Source organism: Balaenoptera ricei, chromosome 3 (genome assembly GCF_028023285.1).
Source record: "Balaenoptera ricei isolate mBalRic1 chromosome 3, mBalRic1.hap2, whole genome shotgun sequence".
NCBI lineage: Eukaryota > Metazoa > Chordata > Mammalia > Artiodactyla > Balaenopteridae > Balaenoptera > Balaenoptera ricei.
This window is the reverse complement of record NC_082641.1, coordinates 92912518-92926677: the sequence shown is the minus strand read 5'-3', so window position 1 is coordinate 92926677 and position 14160 is coordinate 92912518. Positions and strand designations below refer to the sequence as shown.

At 41.9% G+C, this 14160-nt stretch overlaps 1 protein-coding gene across 3 annotated transcripts in view; it reads right to left on the bottom strand.

Annotated features, from left to right (window-relative positions):
- The window catches only part of EPB41L4A (erythrocyte membrane protein band 4.1 like 4A), a 263842-nt gene that overhangs the window by 29367 nt on the left and 220315 nt on the right, over window positions 1-14160 (bottom strand). For 2 of the 3 annotated variants that reach the window (XM_059916886.1, XM_059916887.1), the window contains 3 exons: window positions 13773-13886; window positions 5082-5129; window positions 3901-3978 (listed from right to left, as the gene is read on the bottom strand). In XM_059916886.1, coding sequence (XP_059772869.1) covers window positions 3901-3978; window positions 5082-5129; window positions 13773-13886 — 240 coding nt within the window. The remainder of the gene's footprint in view (window positions 1-3900; window positions 3979-5081; window positions 5130-13772; window positions 13887-14160) is intronic. The other variant, XM_059916889.1, reaches the window with a different exon arrangement.

Below are 14160 nucleotides of genomic sequence, written 5' to 3'. Positions count from 1 at the left end.
ACAATTTATTGGCGTTATGAGACCCCTAAAACCTACCCATCAATCAGAGGGTAAGAATGCCTGGTCTGAAAATACAAATGTGTAAAGTTAGGGAAGATGGGGAAATGGAAGACAAGGTTAAAAGAAAAGTGGAAAAGGCTGGAAAGAGGGTATAGGAGAGGTGGCGACAGCCAAAGAAAGAGGCAGTGACTCCAAAATTAGATATTAAACTGTCCGGCTCCCTCCACCAAAGTGCTATCACCTCTCAGATTTCATTTGGTCTTTGCAGTAACTCATTCAAGAAAGCAGATCAGGTAGTATGCACTCCATTTTAGGGATGAGAAAGCTAAGTTTAAATCTGTTAAATGAGCTGCCCAAGGTCAAACAGCAGGACATGGCAGAACCAAAACCCTGACCCACACCCTTGGGAGTTTTTTGACACATCACTGGCTCCTAAACAGAGACAGAAGTCAGAGAAGACAGGAAAGAAAGAGTGAGAAAGAAGCTAAGAAAAGAAAAAAAAAGGGAACTGGGTGAGGAAAAATAATGTGATATAGTAAAAAGGGAGGCAAGAGAAGAGAAATGAAGATGAGGGTGTAAGTAGAGACACTGAGGGGAAAATAAGGACTTTCTGTCATCTGAGATGTTATCACAAGAAACTGTGCTCCAACTTCCAGGTATTATACAAAGGGAGGAAAAATCTATTTTCTCAAATCTTAAAATCTAGAGAACTGTAGGTACCCATGCAGATTATGAAAACAGTAAGGAAACAACAACTGAAGTGAAAGGGGATTAAGAAAGACATAAACAATTCCCCAAACAAAGGAGGCTCGAAGCCTCTGGTGTTGTCGGAAACTTCTGTGGAATGAAACCCTGCAGTTACTGCACACCCCTCACCCATCTGGCCTCATTAGCTCTAGACCCAAAACTGACAGAGGGGGTGCTTACCTACAGTCATATTTTTCTAAAACTGAATCTAAACAACAATCCTTGTTTCTGATACTAGCCTTCCAGAGTCGATGTGGATATATGATTTTTTTTTTCATGGTTGTTAAAAGCCACAACTACTGCTTTGGATAAAGTTGATCTGTGAACATTGTCTTGTTAACCTGTGTTTCTCCGAACACAAAATCTGAGATATTGAAATTGTCATCCATGGGAACAGCAAGACAGCTTAAAATCCAATGGGTAGACACTGTGAAAAAAACAGTACTTACACAGAATTGTCTCAAACCTAATAGGAGAGACCTTCCTTATGTTAAACAAACAAACAAAAACAAAAACAAAAAAACAGCAAGAAAGAGTAGCATAGGGAAGAACATCCCAAAGACCACACACAGTCTCCAGAAAGTCTCTCTGGAACTCTGTCCAGAGCTCCAGTGGATACATCATGGGCTTCAAAACAGTGCTTGAAAAGTAAATGTGCAGTCTTTGTCCCTCTGCCTCAGGCTACAGTTCCCCTGGGGAGACAGGAAAGAGGGGTGTGTCGGGTGCAGGCTCTGGTTTCCAAAGTGAGGAAGCATCCAGGGCTGAATTTAGAGACCTTGCTGGCAGGAAGCAGAACATCAGCATGTTCAAGATTCACTTTGCCCCATTCTAGGGTTACCAGAGTCCTTTAATAAAAGCACAAAAGACGCTGGTGAGAGCTTGGCTGGGTCACGCTTCCGACCAAAATAAGGAAGGACAACTGAGGTTGAAGAGATTCATTCTCTCCCCCAAAGCAGAAAGTCAGACATCATTTGACAACCCTTCATTACAGACACAAGACATACTGTGTCTGTAATGGGACCATCAGCAGGGCCGCAGTCTAAATACTCAGACCCATGTATCCCGAGGTGGAATGACTGGGTTCTGGCAAAATTTTAAAGGCTAATAATGGGACGGAGGGGTTAGCGGCAGCATTGTGTAATGGGTACGTGGCACCCAAGGGCAGTGTAATGTGTTGCACCATCTTTCCCTGCACACTGTACCTACACCAGGATTTTCAGGAGTGGATATTGGAACTGCAAGACATGTTTCTTCCTCTGCCCACTTTTTGCTATGCCCCTGAGAGCTAGAGTCCAGACCTCATCTTCTACAGACACAGGCAGCTTATATAACCCTAGGGCAATATCTCTGCAGGTAAAAGAAATGATTTTGAAAACCTTTGTGTCAGTGTGTTTTGAAAGCAATTTCTCACTAATAGCCTTACAAAGTACATTTGCATTTAAACATTCAGAACCACCATCATTCTAAAATACAGTGCAAAGAAAGCCAGTCTAAAAAATTGTTCATGAAATTGGGGTGGGAGGAGAAATTGGGGTAGAGGGAGAAAACACCTAGAAGGAAAATTGAAGCCAGTGCCCCTAGATCAGTAATGAGCTATTTAGGAACTTGTTGGCAACCTTTAAATAGTGTTTCATTTTAATAGCAAATGTCACCGTGAGCACTTTTGGCCTGAAAAGACACTGTTTTTAAATAGGTTACCTTCTGAGAAGTTGAGAATAGAGCACCTATGAGCTCAACTTAGAATACACCAAGCAAAACAGAAATATATTTATTAAGATACTGGCTTGATCAGTAAGTACAAATGGGGGAGGGAGGCTGTTTTGTTTGTTTGTTTTGCTTTGTTTTGTGTTGTCTGTGCAGAAATACTGAATTTTAGAGCAGGAAGAGGGTACCTGAGGGAGAGCTACCCTCCACACTTGGCTTTTTATAGATCTTAAGAAACTGAAATCATTTCCTTGAGAAAGGTGTCCTTACACCCTGAGATCTCACCTCTATCTAGTGTGATGCCAGCCCCTAAGAAGGCTCCACATGGAAAGCTTCCTAAGAAAATGGCCCACTCTTACAATGCTATCTGGGCTGTTATTACACAGCTTTTGTAGTTAGAGAGGGAGGCCAGTTCAATGCATGACCAGCACAAGAGCTCTGAGCACGAAAGAAGGACCTTGGAGATTATCTTATCCAACTTCCTCATTTTACAGAGGAGAAAAAGACGGCCCAGAAAAATAAAGCAACCAAGCCAGACTCCACGTCAGGTGAGAACCGGTTTCCCAACAGTGGCCCTACGGACACTCTTGGGGCCAGATATTTCTTTGTTGTAGAGGGCTGTCCTGTGCATTGGAGGATGTTTAGCAGCCTTCCTAGCCAGCAGCAATCCCCCCCCCACAACAACTGTGACATCCAGAAGTATCCCAAAACATTGCCAAATGTCCTCAGGGAACACAGGGAAAGACAAAACTGTCCCCATTTGAGAACCACTGGGTTGGAAACTGGCATAACTGGTAACCAAATCCCTCACCTCGCCAAACTGGTGCTCTTTCATTACATGATTACTTGTTTTCAAATAAGTATTTTGGAACTAGGAAGAACTGATTAGTGCATTAAGCCATCACTGACATTGATTACATGTCAAATCATGTCATTCACAAGCTCTTAAGAATAAGTCTTAAAGATATGAACTAATTGCATTTACCCATCTAACTGTGTGCGCCTGGCACGAGTATAAACACGTATTTGCATGTACACATACATAAGGCCGAAACTATGCAATTATGAGTGTCTCGTTTCTTGGCTGGGCAAAGGATAGTGATGTCATGTTAAAAGACACTTCAGGGAGAAATCGCTCTACAAATGGTAGAATTTCTTACCACCCTTAAACAAATTCACCACGTGTTGTACCTAAATATAGGTCATCATTTTTTATATTAACAAGAAGGAACCTCACTGTCAAATTGTTTAATCATCTTATTATAAAGATAAGAAACTCAGTCCAAAGAGCTGAGGTTTCCTAAAACAGTGCTTTAAAATCATGCCAGATTCCTTCTTAAACACAGATGAGAAAAATCAGGCATAGAAATTCATAGGACACACAGCTTCTACGACCAGTGGTAGCCTCTGATTTCAGAGTTCCCGTTAACCACGACCTTCCAATATTACCTGTTTCTCTTTTTCCGGTGTTCTCTATTAGAATTTTCTGATTCACTACCACTGCTTGTGTTACAGCGTGAGCGCGACCTGAAAACAAAATAAGAGCAAAAGGAAAAAAAAACAAAAAAACCCACATGTATGACAGATGAAAAATTTCAGAAAGGTTCATGTTGGTTCTTTAGAATTAATTTTGCAGTAAAATTACTAATCCAAACATAAGTAGCTGTCGTAGCCCTCTCCCAGTCAGAGTTTCTCAGTTCAGCCAGGCATCTGAATGTCTACAGAAATGAGAGCAGATTAAAGCAAATGTCACCATGCTCCCAGAAGGGACCACAGAAACAAATACTTCCAATAGAACTCTGACGTGGAAAAGCTAAAAGCCCCTGGGGTGGACTAAATATGGACACAAAAGTCCTGTCAAACCCCTACCTTCATGGAGAAAGGGAGAGTTTATTTCCCCTCCCCTTGAATTTGTGCTGGTCCTGTGACTGATTTTTACCAACAGAAGAAGGTGTAAGGGGTACTCTGCCAGTTCTAGGACAGTCTCTTAACAGGGCTGGTAGCTTCTGCTTCCTTCCAGCCACCTAAGTTAGCCAGGTGCAGAGACCACAGGCAGAGAGAGGTCCCAGGCTGCCAGCCATTCTGCCAGGGACTAGCTAGACTAGCTAACAAACTGTCTGTTCAATCAACAGAATCACACAAGATACATATGGTTGTTGTTATGTTCAACCACCAAGCTTTGGGTGGTTTTAATGTAGCAAGAGATAACCGAGGGAATTCGCTGGCGGTCCAGTGGTCGAGACTCCACGCTTCCACTGCAGGGGGCATGCGTTTGATCCCTGGTCAGGGAACTAAGATCCTGCATGCCACCACACGGTGCAGCAAAAAAAAAAAAAAAAGAAAGAAAGAAAGAAAGAAAGAAAAAAAGAGATAACTGAGACAGCTCCTTTAAGACAAAAGGAGCAGAAAAAAGAAAAAAAGAGAAACTCCTAAGGATGTTAAGAAAGGAAGACTGAGAACCAGTTGAAGCCAAAATTGATATTTCAAAGTTAAAAAAAAATTACAATACTCTTAAAGCAGCCATTAATAAAACAAAACATTTTCCCCACTCCTGCCTCAGGTCTGGGCTGTGCTAATCTGCTAAGTCCCCTCCCTCTCCCTTGACCCTCCTTCCAATTTGTTTTCTTTACCTCCTCCTCTGCTTTAGATCTGAGTCCTCACCACTGTTATGGGCTTTCCTATGGAAAACAAACAAACGAAGACATTAAGGAGAATAGAAAATTATCAGTTGGCTAAGGAAAGCATACCAAAATGAGTTTCACTTCAGTTAACGTACATCCCTTACATAGTCATCCATTCACCAAACACGTCAGTCACACATATATGCTCAGCCCTACAATTGCTCCCAGAAACATAATACCAACTGGCCTCAAGAAGCCAGCAATCTAGCAGGGGCTACAAACAGATCATAAATAACTATGCACAACATGTCTGGTAAGTTCCATTCATCCAATGAAGGGGTTCATCTGTAGTTCCTAGGTCTGCAGTTGAAACCGAGTGCTAACCTAATTAGGCCCACCAAACCTAACCTGCCTCGCATGCTTTTTTTTTGGGGGGGGGAGGTAGGGGGAGTGGGCTGTGTTGGATCTTCGTTGCTGCGCGCGGACTTTCTCTACTTGCAGCAAGCGGGGGCTACTCTTCGTTGCAGTGCAGTGGCTTCTCTTGTTGTGGAGCACGGGCTCTAGGCACACGGGTTTCAGTAGTTGTGGCACATGGGCTCAGCAGTTGTGGCTCATGGGCTCTAGAGCGCAGGCTCAGTAGTCGTTGCACATGGGCTTAGCTGCTCCGTGGCATGTGGGATCTTCCCGGACCAGGGATCAAACCCGTGTCCCCTGCATTGGCAGGCGGATCCTTAGCCACTGTGCCACCAGGGAAGTCCTGCCTCGCGTGCTTTCAATTGATCTTAAACTAGATGCCCACAGCTTCCTTATACATGACACCTCTGACATATGGGTCACAATGGTAATGGTTGCTTAAGTTGTTTTTCAGGAACTTGGAATTAGTTCTTGCCCAGTTCAGACCAGCTGAAACCACTCACCATTCAACTGGGCCTGCATGACTGTCCAATGGATGACCTTTTGATGTCAGAGGGCCAAAACCTCCACCCTCAGAACATGTTAACTCCACCATCTTTTGAACATGTGTCCTATGAAGAGACACGAAGCTCGACTACATTTGCACAGACCACCAATTACCCCCCTCTTCTTACCTCTAGTCACCTCTCCCCACGCCTCAGACCACCCTGCCTCTTTATCCCATGAATAGCCCTAAGCCCTATCTTCAGGGAGGCAGATTTGAGATTTGTTCTCCCTTCACCTTGCTTGGCTGTCTCGTGAATAAACCGTTTCTCTGAAGCAAACCTTGGCATCTCAGCATTTGTCTTGCTGCAAAGTTGGGCAAACAAACCCAATTCAGTAACACAATCAACCAAGCCAAGTTCTGCCATAATCTGACATCAGCTCTCACCCAAATGCCCTTTCCAACACCCTGGGCTCCACGTCCCTTGTCATCTTCTCTAATGACCTCTTCACTACAACTCAGCAACCCCATCATGGTCACACTTTGGACTCTATCATCTGTAACCACCCGCAAACACTGCTCTCTGACTGAAATCTCCTCTCCTTCCTGAATACCACTTCCTATTTACCTTCAAACAGCTTCGATGGGGCACTCTAGTTAAATATGCGGGCTCTGTAGTCCTGAATGTGAATCCCATCCCATCCATTGTTAAGTTGTGTGATTTAAACAAATTACTTCTCTACTGAGCCTCAGTTTTAATAGTACTTCCCACACAGGGTTGTTATGAGGATAAAATGAATTAATATATTTAAAATGCACAGAGTAGGACCCGGCCCACTGTAAGCACTCAATAAATGCTGGCTATTATTAGTATTACTATTATTGCTTATTCAGTGACTTCCGTTCTATCTTTCTTTGACCTCAGTAGTACCATCTGTCTATAGACCTTGCAACTTTCCATCAGCTCCTCACCTTTTTTCGTTCCCTCCCTGACTCAGCTCAGATTTCCATCATCTCAATAACATGTATTCCAGTATTCGGAACTTCCTCCAACTCTGTTTTTTGTTCAGTCTTTTTGGCAAAACCCCAAGTATGGGTGAATCTAACTCTCCAGGTTCTCTGAGCCAGCCGGCAAAAGCTGGCTGAGCAGTGCTGGATGAAGTTATATAAAAGGGCATATTAGCTACACTACAAATCCATTTGCATAACCTCAAGTAGATCTACAATATGACCCAGCAATCCTACCACCTTTCTCTGATCTAAGTACTCTCAGTTTCTGTAAAGCAGTTTCAAACTCTTTTCACCTCGCAACCCTCTGACCCACAGTACTACTGCTTCAGCAGATGACTTTGTGTTCTCCTTCCAAAGCAAAAAGTAGCCAGCCATCAGATGGGAACTCTTTCCTCTTCCTGTTACCAAAAATAAAACTGACCAACATCTCCCTCTCTTATTTACGGAACTGTCCTTATAATTAAGGTCAGTCCCTTCACCTGTGCTGTGTGGGTCCCATCACCTCTTATCTACTCAGTGACTGTCACTAACTACCCTCCTATCACTCACATATATTCAACTTGTCCTCATAGCAAATTCTTTTACCAGCTTTTCAACATTCTCAAGTCCCTCCTATTTAAACATACACACACCTACTTTGACTCCACATCACCCATGATTTCCTGCCCAGTCTCTCCTCTCTCCCTCAAAGCCACACTTCTTGAGAGAGGTATCTATGCCCTTTGGTCTCCATTTCCTTACCCTTTGTTATACGTGCCTTTGCTCTCCAGTCAGGGCAGACATGGCTCTTTAATGCCACATTCACGACTTTCATTCTCCCATTTTCCTAACATAATTATATCAAATAACATAACATTGATATGTAAACACAATTATATAACTATTGTTCACAGATGATCTAAACAGTGTTTCAGGAACACAATTCCATTCTTATATGGGTTTAAGTTTTTCTTAGCGATGATAACTGCCTAGTTTTCTACGTACCTATCAGCTGCTTAGCCTTCCTTGTGCTTCTCACTGACTCTGCATCCCAACTCTGAGAAAACTGCAAAGCTCCTCCTGAGATGCATGAATACTCAGATAATCTGCAAGTTCTATTTACATCCCTCCTGGAGCCCTCTGCCCTCCTGCTCATATCTGAACAGCCTGCTGTCTAGTATTGCTGCACAAATGTCACTTTGGTTAACTCTCTTCACCATGAACCAGGGAATTCCTTTTGCTTCTGTTTGATGGTTCCCATATTTCCAGGTCTCATGGCCTCTTGTCTTGGTTTTGGTGGAACTTCCAGTTGTTGACAGAGAAAACTGCGTGGCAGGTACATTATTTTTTTTTGTTTTGAGAGCTGAAATTTCTGACAATGTCTTTATTCTACACATATAATTATGGTTTATCTGGGCACAGAATCCTAAATTGAAAATAATCTTCCTTCAGTATTTTGAAGGCAATGCCTCATTATCTTCTTTCCCTGCGTTTGCTGTTAAGCAGCCCAATGCCACGATTCTGATTTGTCACCATTTGTGCATGGACTTTCTTTTCTCTCCCATTTTCCTCCCCGACACCAAGTTTTAAAAATTCTTTCTTAATCTATAATGTTTTGAAATTTAATGATCTTGGTATGGATCTAATTTTTCAATCTAGTATGACAAATACTCAGCGGGCTCTCTCTATCTATAGAGCTAAATCATTCCGTTCTGGGATATTTTCTTGTACTATTTCTTTTTTTTTTTTTTTTTTTTGTGTTTACTATTTCTTTAATAGTTTCCTCTCCCGCAATTTTTGTCTTTTTTCCCTTAGAAATTTTATTAGTCAAATGACTGATATCCAGGTTTGATCATTTTTAATCCTTATTTCCATGGATTTGTTTTGTTTTGTTTTGGTTCTACTTTGGGAAAGATTTCCTTAACTTTATCTTCCCAACCTTCTATTAATTATGTAAAATTCTACCCCACGAGTTTAAAATCTGAAAACTCTTATGCACTCTTTCCTTTCAATACCACAGTTTTCACTTTTCTAAAGATAATAAACTTTTTTAGAAATTTTTCTTTGTTTCTTATATTGTCTCTATTTCCTGTGAGTTCCCACACATGCACTCCTAATTGTTGGTTCAGTCTCTGTCTTTCTAACGAGATGCTATCCTCAAGTGCCAGGTGATTATGGCTCTCTTCGTATTTAAGCATTAGGCACTAAAAAGACTGGAACCCTCTGGATGGTGCAGTGCATGTTAACTGATGCCCTCACTGCAATGTGGAGCTAAGTAAAGTGGGTAGTCTCAACCATTTCATTGGAGGATCCTTTGAAAGCTGCTATCTGTAGGCCTTTTCCCTAGTACCATATCTTACAGTGAGATTTTCTAATCTCATGCCTAGGAGATATAAGCCTGGCTTCTAGCAGTCTGGGAATGAAGAGAGACGGAAGCTATTTAGTAACCAGCTTTTCCACTCTCTTGATTTTTCACATGGACACAATTTCTCTAACTCTTTTACAAACTAATCCTCTTCAACTAAAGCAAATAAATGCTAAAGTTTCTCACAGCTCTGTCACTGGCTTTGTCTTTGCATTCTATCCATACTGTCTATCTAGACAGCCTCAGCTCTATTTCACATTTCAACTAACACCTACGAGAAATCTATATTTCAGTCCAGATGGCTAATCTAGCTCCTGACTTATATCCAACAATCCATGTAAATCCCGCACGTGGACTTCTCAAAGGTACCACAAATTCAACTTATCAACAACCAAACTCAGAGCTATCCTTTTTGAGCCTGTAATGTCCAGGTGGTTCTTATTTCAGTGCATCACACCTCAATCCATGAAACTGCACAAGCCCGGACTCATTCTTGACATCTGTCACTCCTTCACCCCTCATTTTGGTCCTTCTAGTCCCATTGCTTTTACCTCCTACAGGGTCTCAAAACCATTCACTTCCTTATATCTCCACATCACCACCTTGGCGCAAGCTCCCATTCTCTCTCGCCAGGACTCATATGCTGCCTGGTCTATTTCCCCTACTACCTTCTTCCACCTTTTCTCCACAGAACAGTAAGGATCATCTTTACCCAATACAATTGCAACTGTGGTATCACCCCCTTAGAAAAACCACTGGTCTAATGACCAAAATCCTCAACAAAGTCCAGGTGTCCTTTGAGATCTGGCCTCATCTTTCTCTCTGGGCTCATTTCCAACACATTTCTGTTCACTCAGTGCTTGAGCAACACTGGTCTTTCAACCTTTTCACGAATGCTCCCCACTCTGTTCCATCCCAAGGCCCCTGAATATGTTGCCCCTGTTCCTGGAATGATCTTTCCTCTCCTTGCCTGCTCTGGTCTCAGCACCCAGCTCAAGAATCCAACCTCAGGGACCACTTCCCTGACCTCCTTGACTCAAGGACTCAGCAAAACTTCCCCTATTGGTGCTGGCTACACAAGTGTTTGGTTTGTTAAAATTTATCAAGCTGTTATACCTGTGATATGTGTACTTTTCTGGAGACATGTTAGGTTACAATAACAAGTTCTTATAAATCCCTCTAAGCACCCTATTAACTCCCCACTCAAGGACATAGAAAAGTTATAACTGCATAGGCATTTGTGTGATTCGTGTATTTCTTCCCCAAATTGTAAGCTCCCAAAGGGCAGGGACTTTCTCTAGTGCTGTTTAACACAGTGCCTGGCATAAAGTAGGCACTAATTAACATTTCTGAGTGTGAAAATGGATAGGGGTGAAAATAACTTGTACTGGCCAGGAAGTATGCTAGCTTTCTTCTTCTAGAACAGGACTGCTTAAACAAGCAGGCTTCTGGGTCTCCATGAACCTTGAAAAATTCTATGAAAATTTGTACGTGTATTTAATTAAGTACTTTTTCCTCCTCCGGAATGAATCCAACATTTCATCAGATTCTCAGAGAGTTTTATCACCCAAAAAGATTAAGGATCAGTGTTCTAGACTCAGCCAGAATTTGACAGATTTATCCATTTAATGACAAACAACTGGCAAAATAAGAAATTTTGATATGTTTTGCAAAACATGTTATCCTGGCCATGCACTGCAAAATAGAATTTTCTATTATTAAATTTAAGTCCTTGAGATTCCTCCATGCTGATGACAAATCTCGGTTTTAAATGTCAGAGTTTATCCAGCTATGCAGGGATTTGTGCCCAAGGGCAAGGTAAATATGTGTGAAGATAAAACAAGACTGAGAAGGACAGGGCAATGATAGGGTATTTAGAGTGGAAAGAAACAAAGAATGAGCTCTAGCTCTTTATACCAACATGCAGCAATGTCTAGTCTCCTCAAAACACACATGCCCAATAAGAGACCTTTCAAGTACCACACAGAACCAGACAGAGGCTCTGATGCTCAGACAAAAAGACTCTCTATAAAATCAAAAGCCTTTCCTCTGGATGGTGCCAATGAAAGGATCCTGTGTCCACGCACCACAATTACTTCTCTGTATTTCACAGGAAGCCAGCAGAAAACGTATCTCAGTATAAAAGTCATTAAGTCTGGATTTGGGAATATGTGTGCTCCCGACTATTTCAAGCAATTAGTTCAGGGGGAAAAAATGTAAATTTTGATAAAGAATGTAAAAACTTGATAAATTCATTTTCAAGCATATTAAAATAAAAATGACCATCTGCTCAATGTGTGTAATTATTTTATTTAGGGAATGCTGAAAAAGTACGCTAATAATTTAGGATGAAAAACTATAAAAACCTATCTATTTAACAATCAAACAGTGCCAAATTCTTAATATATTTAGCAATTCCCACTACCCACATCCCCTCAACACATATATACACACAAATACACTTTAAAGTGTTTCCCAGTGATGTTGCCTTGGTTTTAAGTGTTGTCCAAGATGAACCAATTGTTGGTAGGGAAGGAGGGCAGAAAATCTATTCCCCTGCCTTAAGTGATGACTCATTATCCCTGCCTTTTTCAGATGTACAGACCTCGATCCACTTCTAGACTGGAACAGTTACCCACAAGGAACAGCTACCATTTTCTCCCCAAGCCTGTTTTCTCATCTGTAAAAGTGAGATAATAATGCTGGGCCAGGGATTTTCCATCGGTTCTCAGTCCCATCTGGACCCACCGTTAATCTCCCCTGTATTGCCAAGACTGGAGGCCTTAATATCACATCTTCCTGGATTCCTTTGCCACTTAGGCACTCAGGAGAGATTTGAAGGCAGGAGGAAAGGGCAAGTGATTTTGCTTCTGGCAGCACCTGTGGCACCCACTGTTGCACTCCTTACAACTGGGGGTTCCACAGTGTTAGCTATGGCGGTGGTACCTCCAGCAGTGGCAGCAAGAGTCACTCCTACAGTGGCGGAGCCCCCGGCAGTGCCAGCAGCAAGTACAGGCACCTGAGGGCCAGCTGAAAGGTGGAAGCAGCCTTGACTCTCTGGGTGACACCCCCGTCTCTCCTCTTACTCCTGGCCGCACAGTGTCCAGGTCGCAGACGTGCACCACTCTCTGCCTTTTGTTCCTTCAGTCCTGCTCACATTTGTGTACCAATCCCTGCATTAATCCCTCTCTGTTGGAAAGGCCTAGTGACTGAATGATACATATGCCAATTTCCATAGGGGTATCACAAGGATCAAATGAGATAACACATAGCAAGTAATCTGCTCAGTACTTGGAACATGGTAAATGCCAGCTATTTTTCCATTATTCTATCTAATCATGTTGCTCACGACCTATCTCCCCCTTCTCGGTCCTACTAGGTGAAGGTGATGACCTTTCCCTTCTTAATCACCAAAGGATTTCAGTGAAGTTGGACCTGGTTTGAGAAAGCTGGGGATGAAGACTCTGGGAAACTGGCAGAAGTGGAAGACATCAAACAGGGATGGACCAGCAAGTGAGTACGAACAAGGGCAGAGAAAAGAGAAGGGCTTCTGCTTTCTAAATCTACAGTGTATACAAAAAGAACCTTGACAGTTATCTGAAAACATGACCTGAACTTCTCATAATTATAAGTCACTTATAAAATACCATTTATGTAGGTACCCAAAGTAAAGCACAGTCCCCATCAGGTAGGAATGAAATGAGGTTCTCTGGTAAGTGATTTCTAGGTCTTCCTCTCTTGGACCTGTCATATTGCCCAGGCTGTTTTGCAGAGACAGTCCAAAACTGCTAGATATGAATTTTTTTTAGTTAAGTACACACACGCAAATATAATCACACAAACAATGTGACCTGCTGGGTAAAGTGTAACAGGATTCATTTTCTCTGTTCTTTGAAAGGGGTTTTACTCAAGTTTAAGCAACAATATCAGTCCTGAGAGCAAAGCACTCAGTCTCAACTAAGAGATTTCTCTCTAAACATAATCCTATCTTCTCAGATCAAAACATTTAAATCTTTTATGTATTAATATGTACCATTAATACAATATATATTATATACACCACATATTATATATACTATATAATATCTATTCTCAAAATACATTATATACATTTTTGTAAATTTAGTCATAACTACAATACAGAAAGCGAGTTCCCATCAATATTTTATGAAATTATTCTCTGAAACTCTGGCTGTTTAAGAGAAATACTTCAGGACCCCTAGCTTATTTTATCTCAATTAAAAACAAAACATAAACATATATCCTTATTGTGAAGCAATTATACTCTAATAAAGATGTTTAAAAAAAGAAAAAACTCAAAACATAAGCTCTCTGTTACCATGGGGAGACAAATAATCACGATACTATGAGAGTAACCTGTGATTAAAATGCAGCTGGGATCCAGAGCTTCTGTTGGGAATTTAAAACCAAGGGTCGTGCAGCTTACCTCCTCCTGGTGGGCTGTACAGAGTCATGGTCGCTCCCACACGAGGGGTTTCGGCGGCGCGCGTAGGGGAACTTGGGGGATTTCGTGCGGTCGTTCGGGGAGTTGTAGAGTCCGCTGGAGTGGAAGAGGAAAGGTCAAGGACGTCTGCAGAGGGCCTGGAGGAGCAACACCCTAACCTGGATCTAGGGAAGCGTTCATGACTGCACATTTGTTACTTGCAGGGGAATACTGGGTCATGGGCACATGGTTCTCTTTGCTGACAAGACTTCTTGAAAGAAAGGAGAAGTAAACAAATCATAAAAATCTTCATTTTGCAGGAACGGGTTTGTCTCACTGGCCTTCAACAGTAAGAAATCAACACACACAAATGGTGGCAATAACAACAACA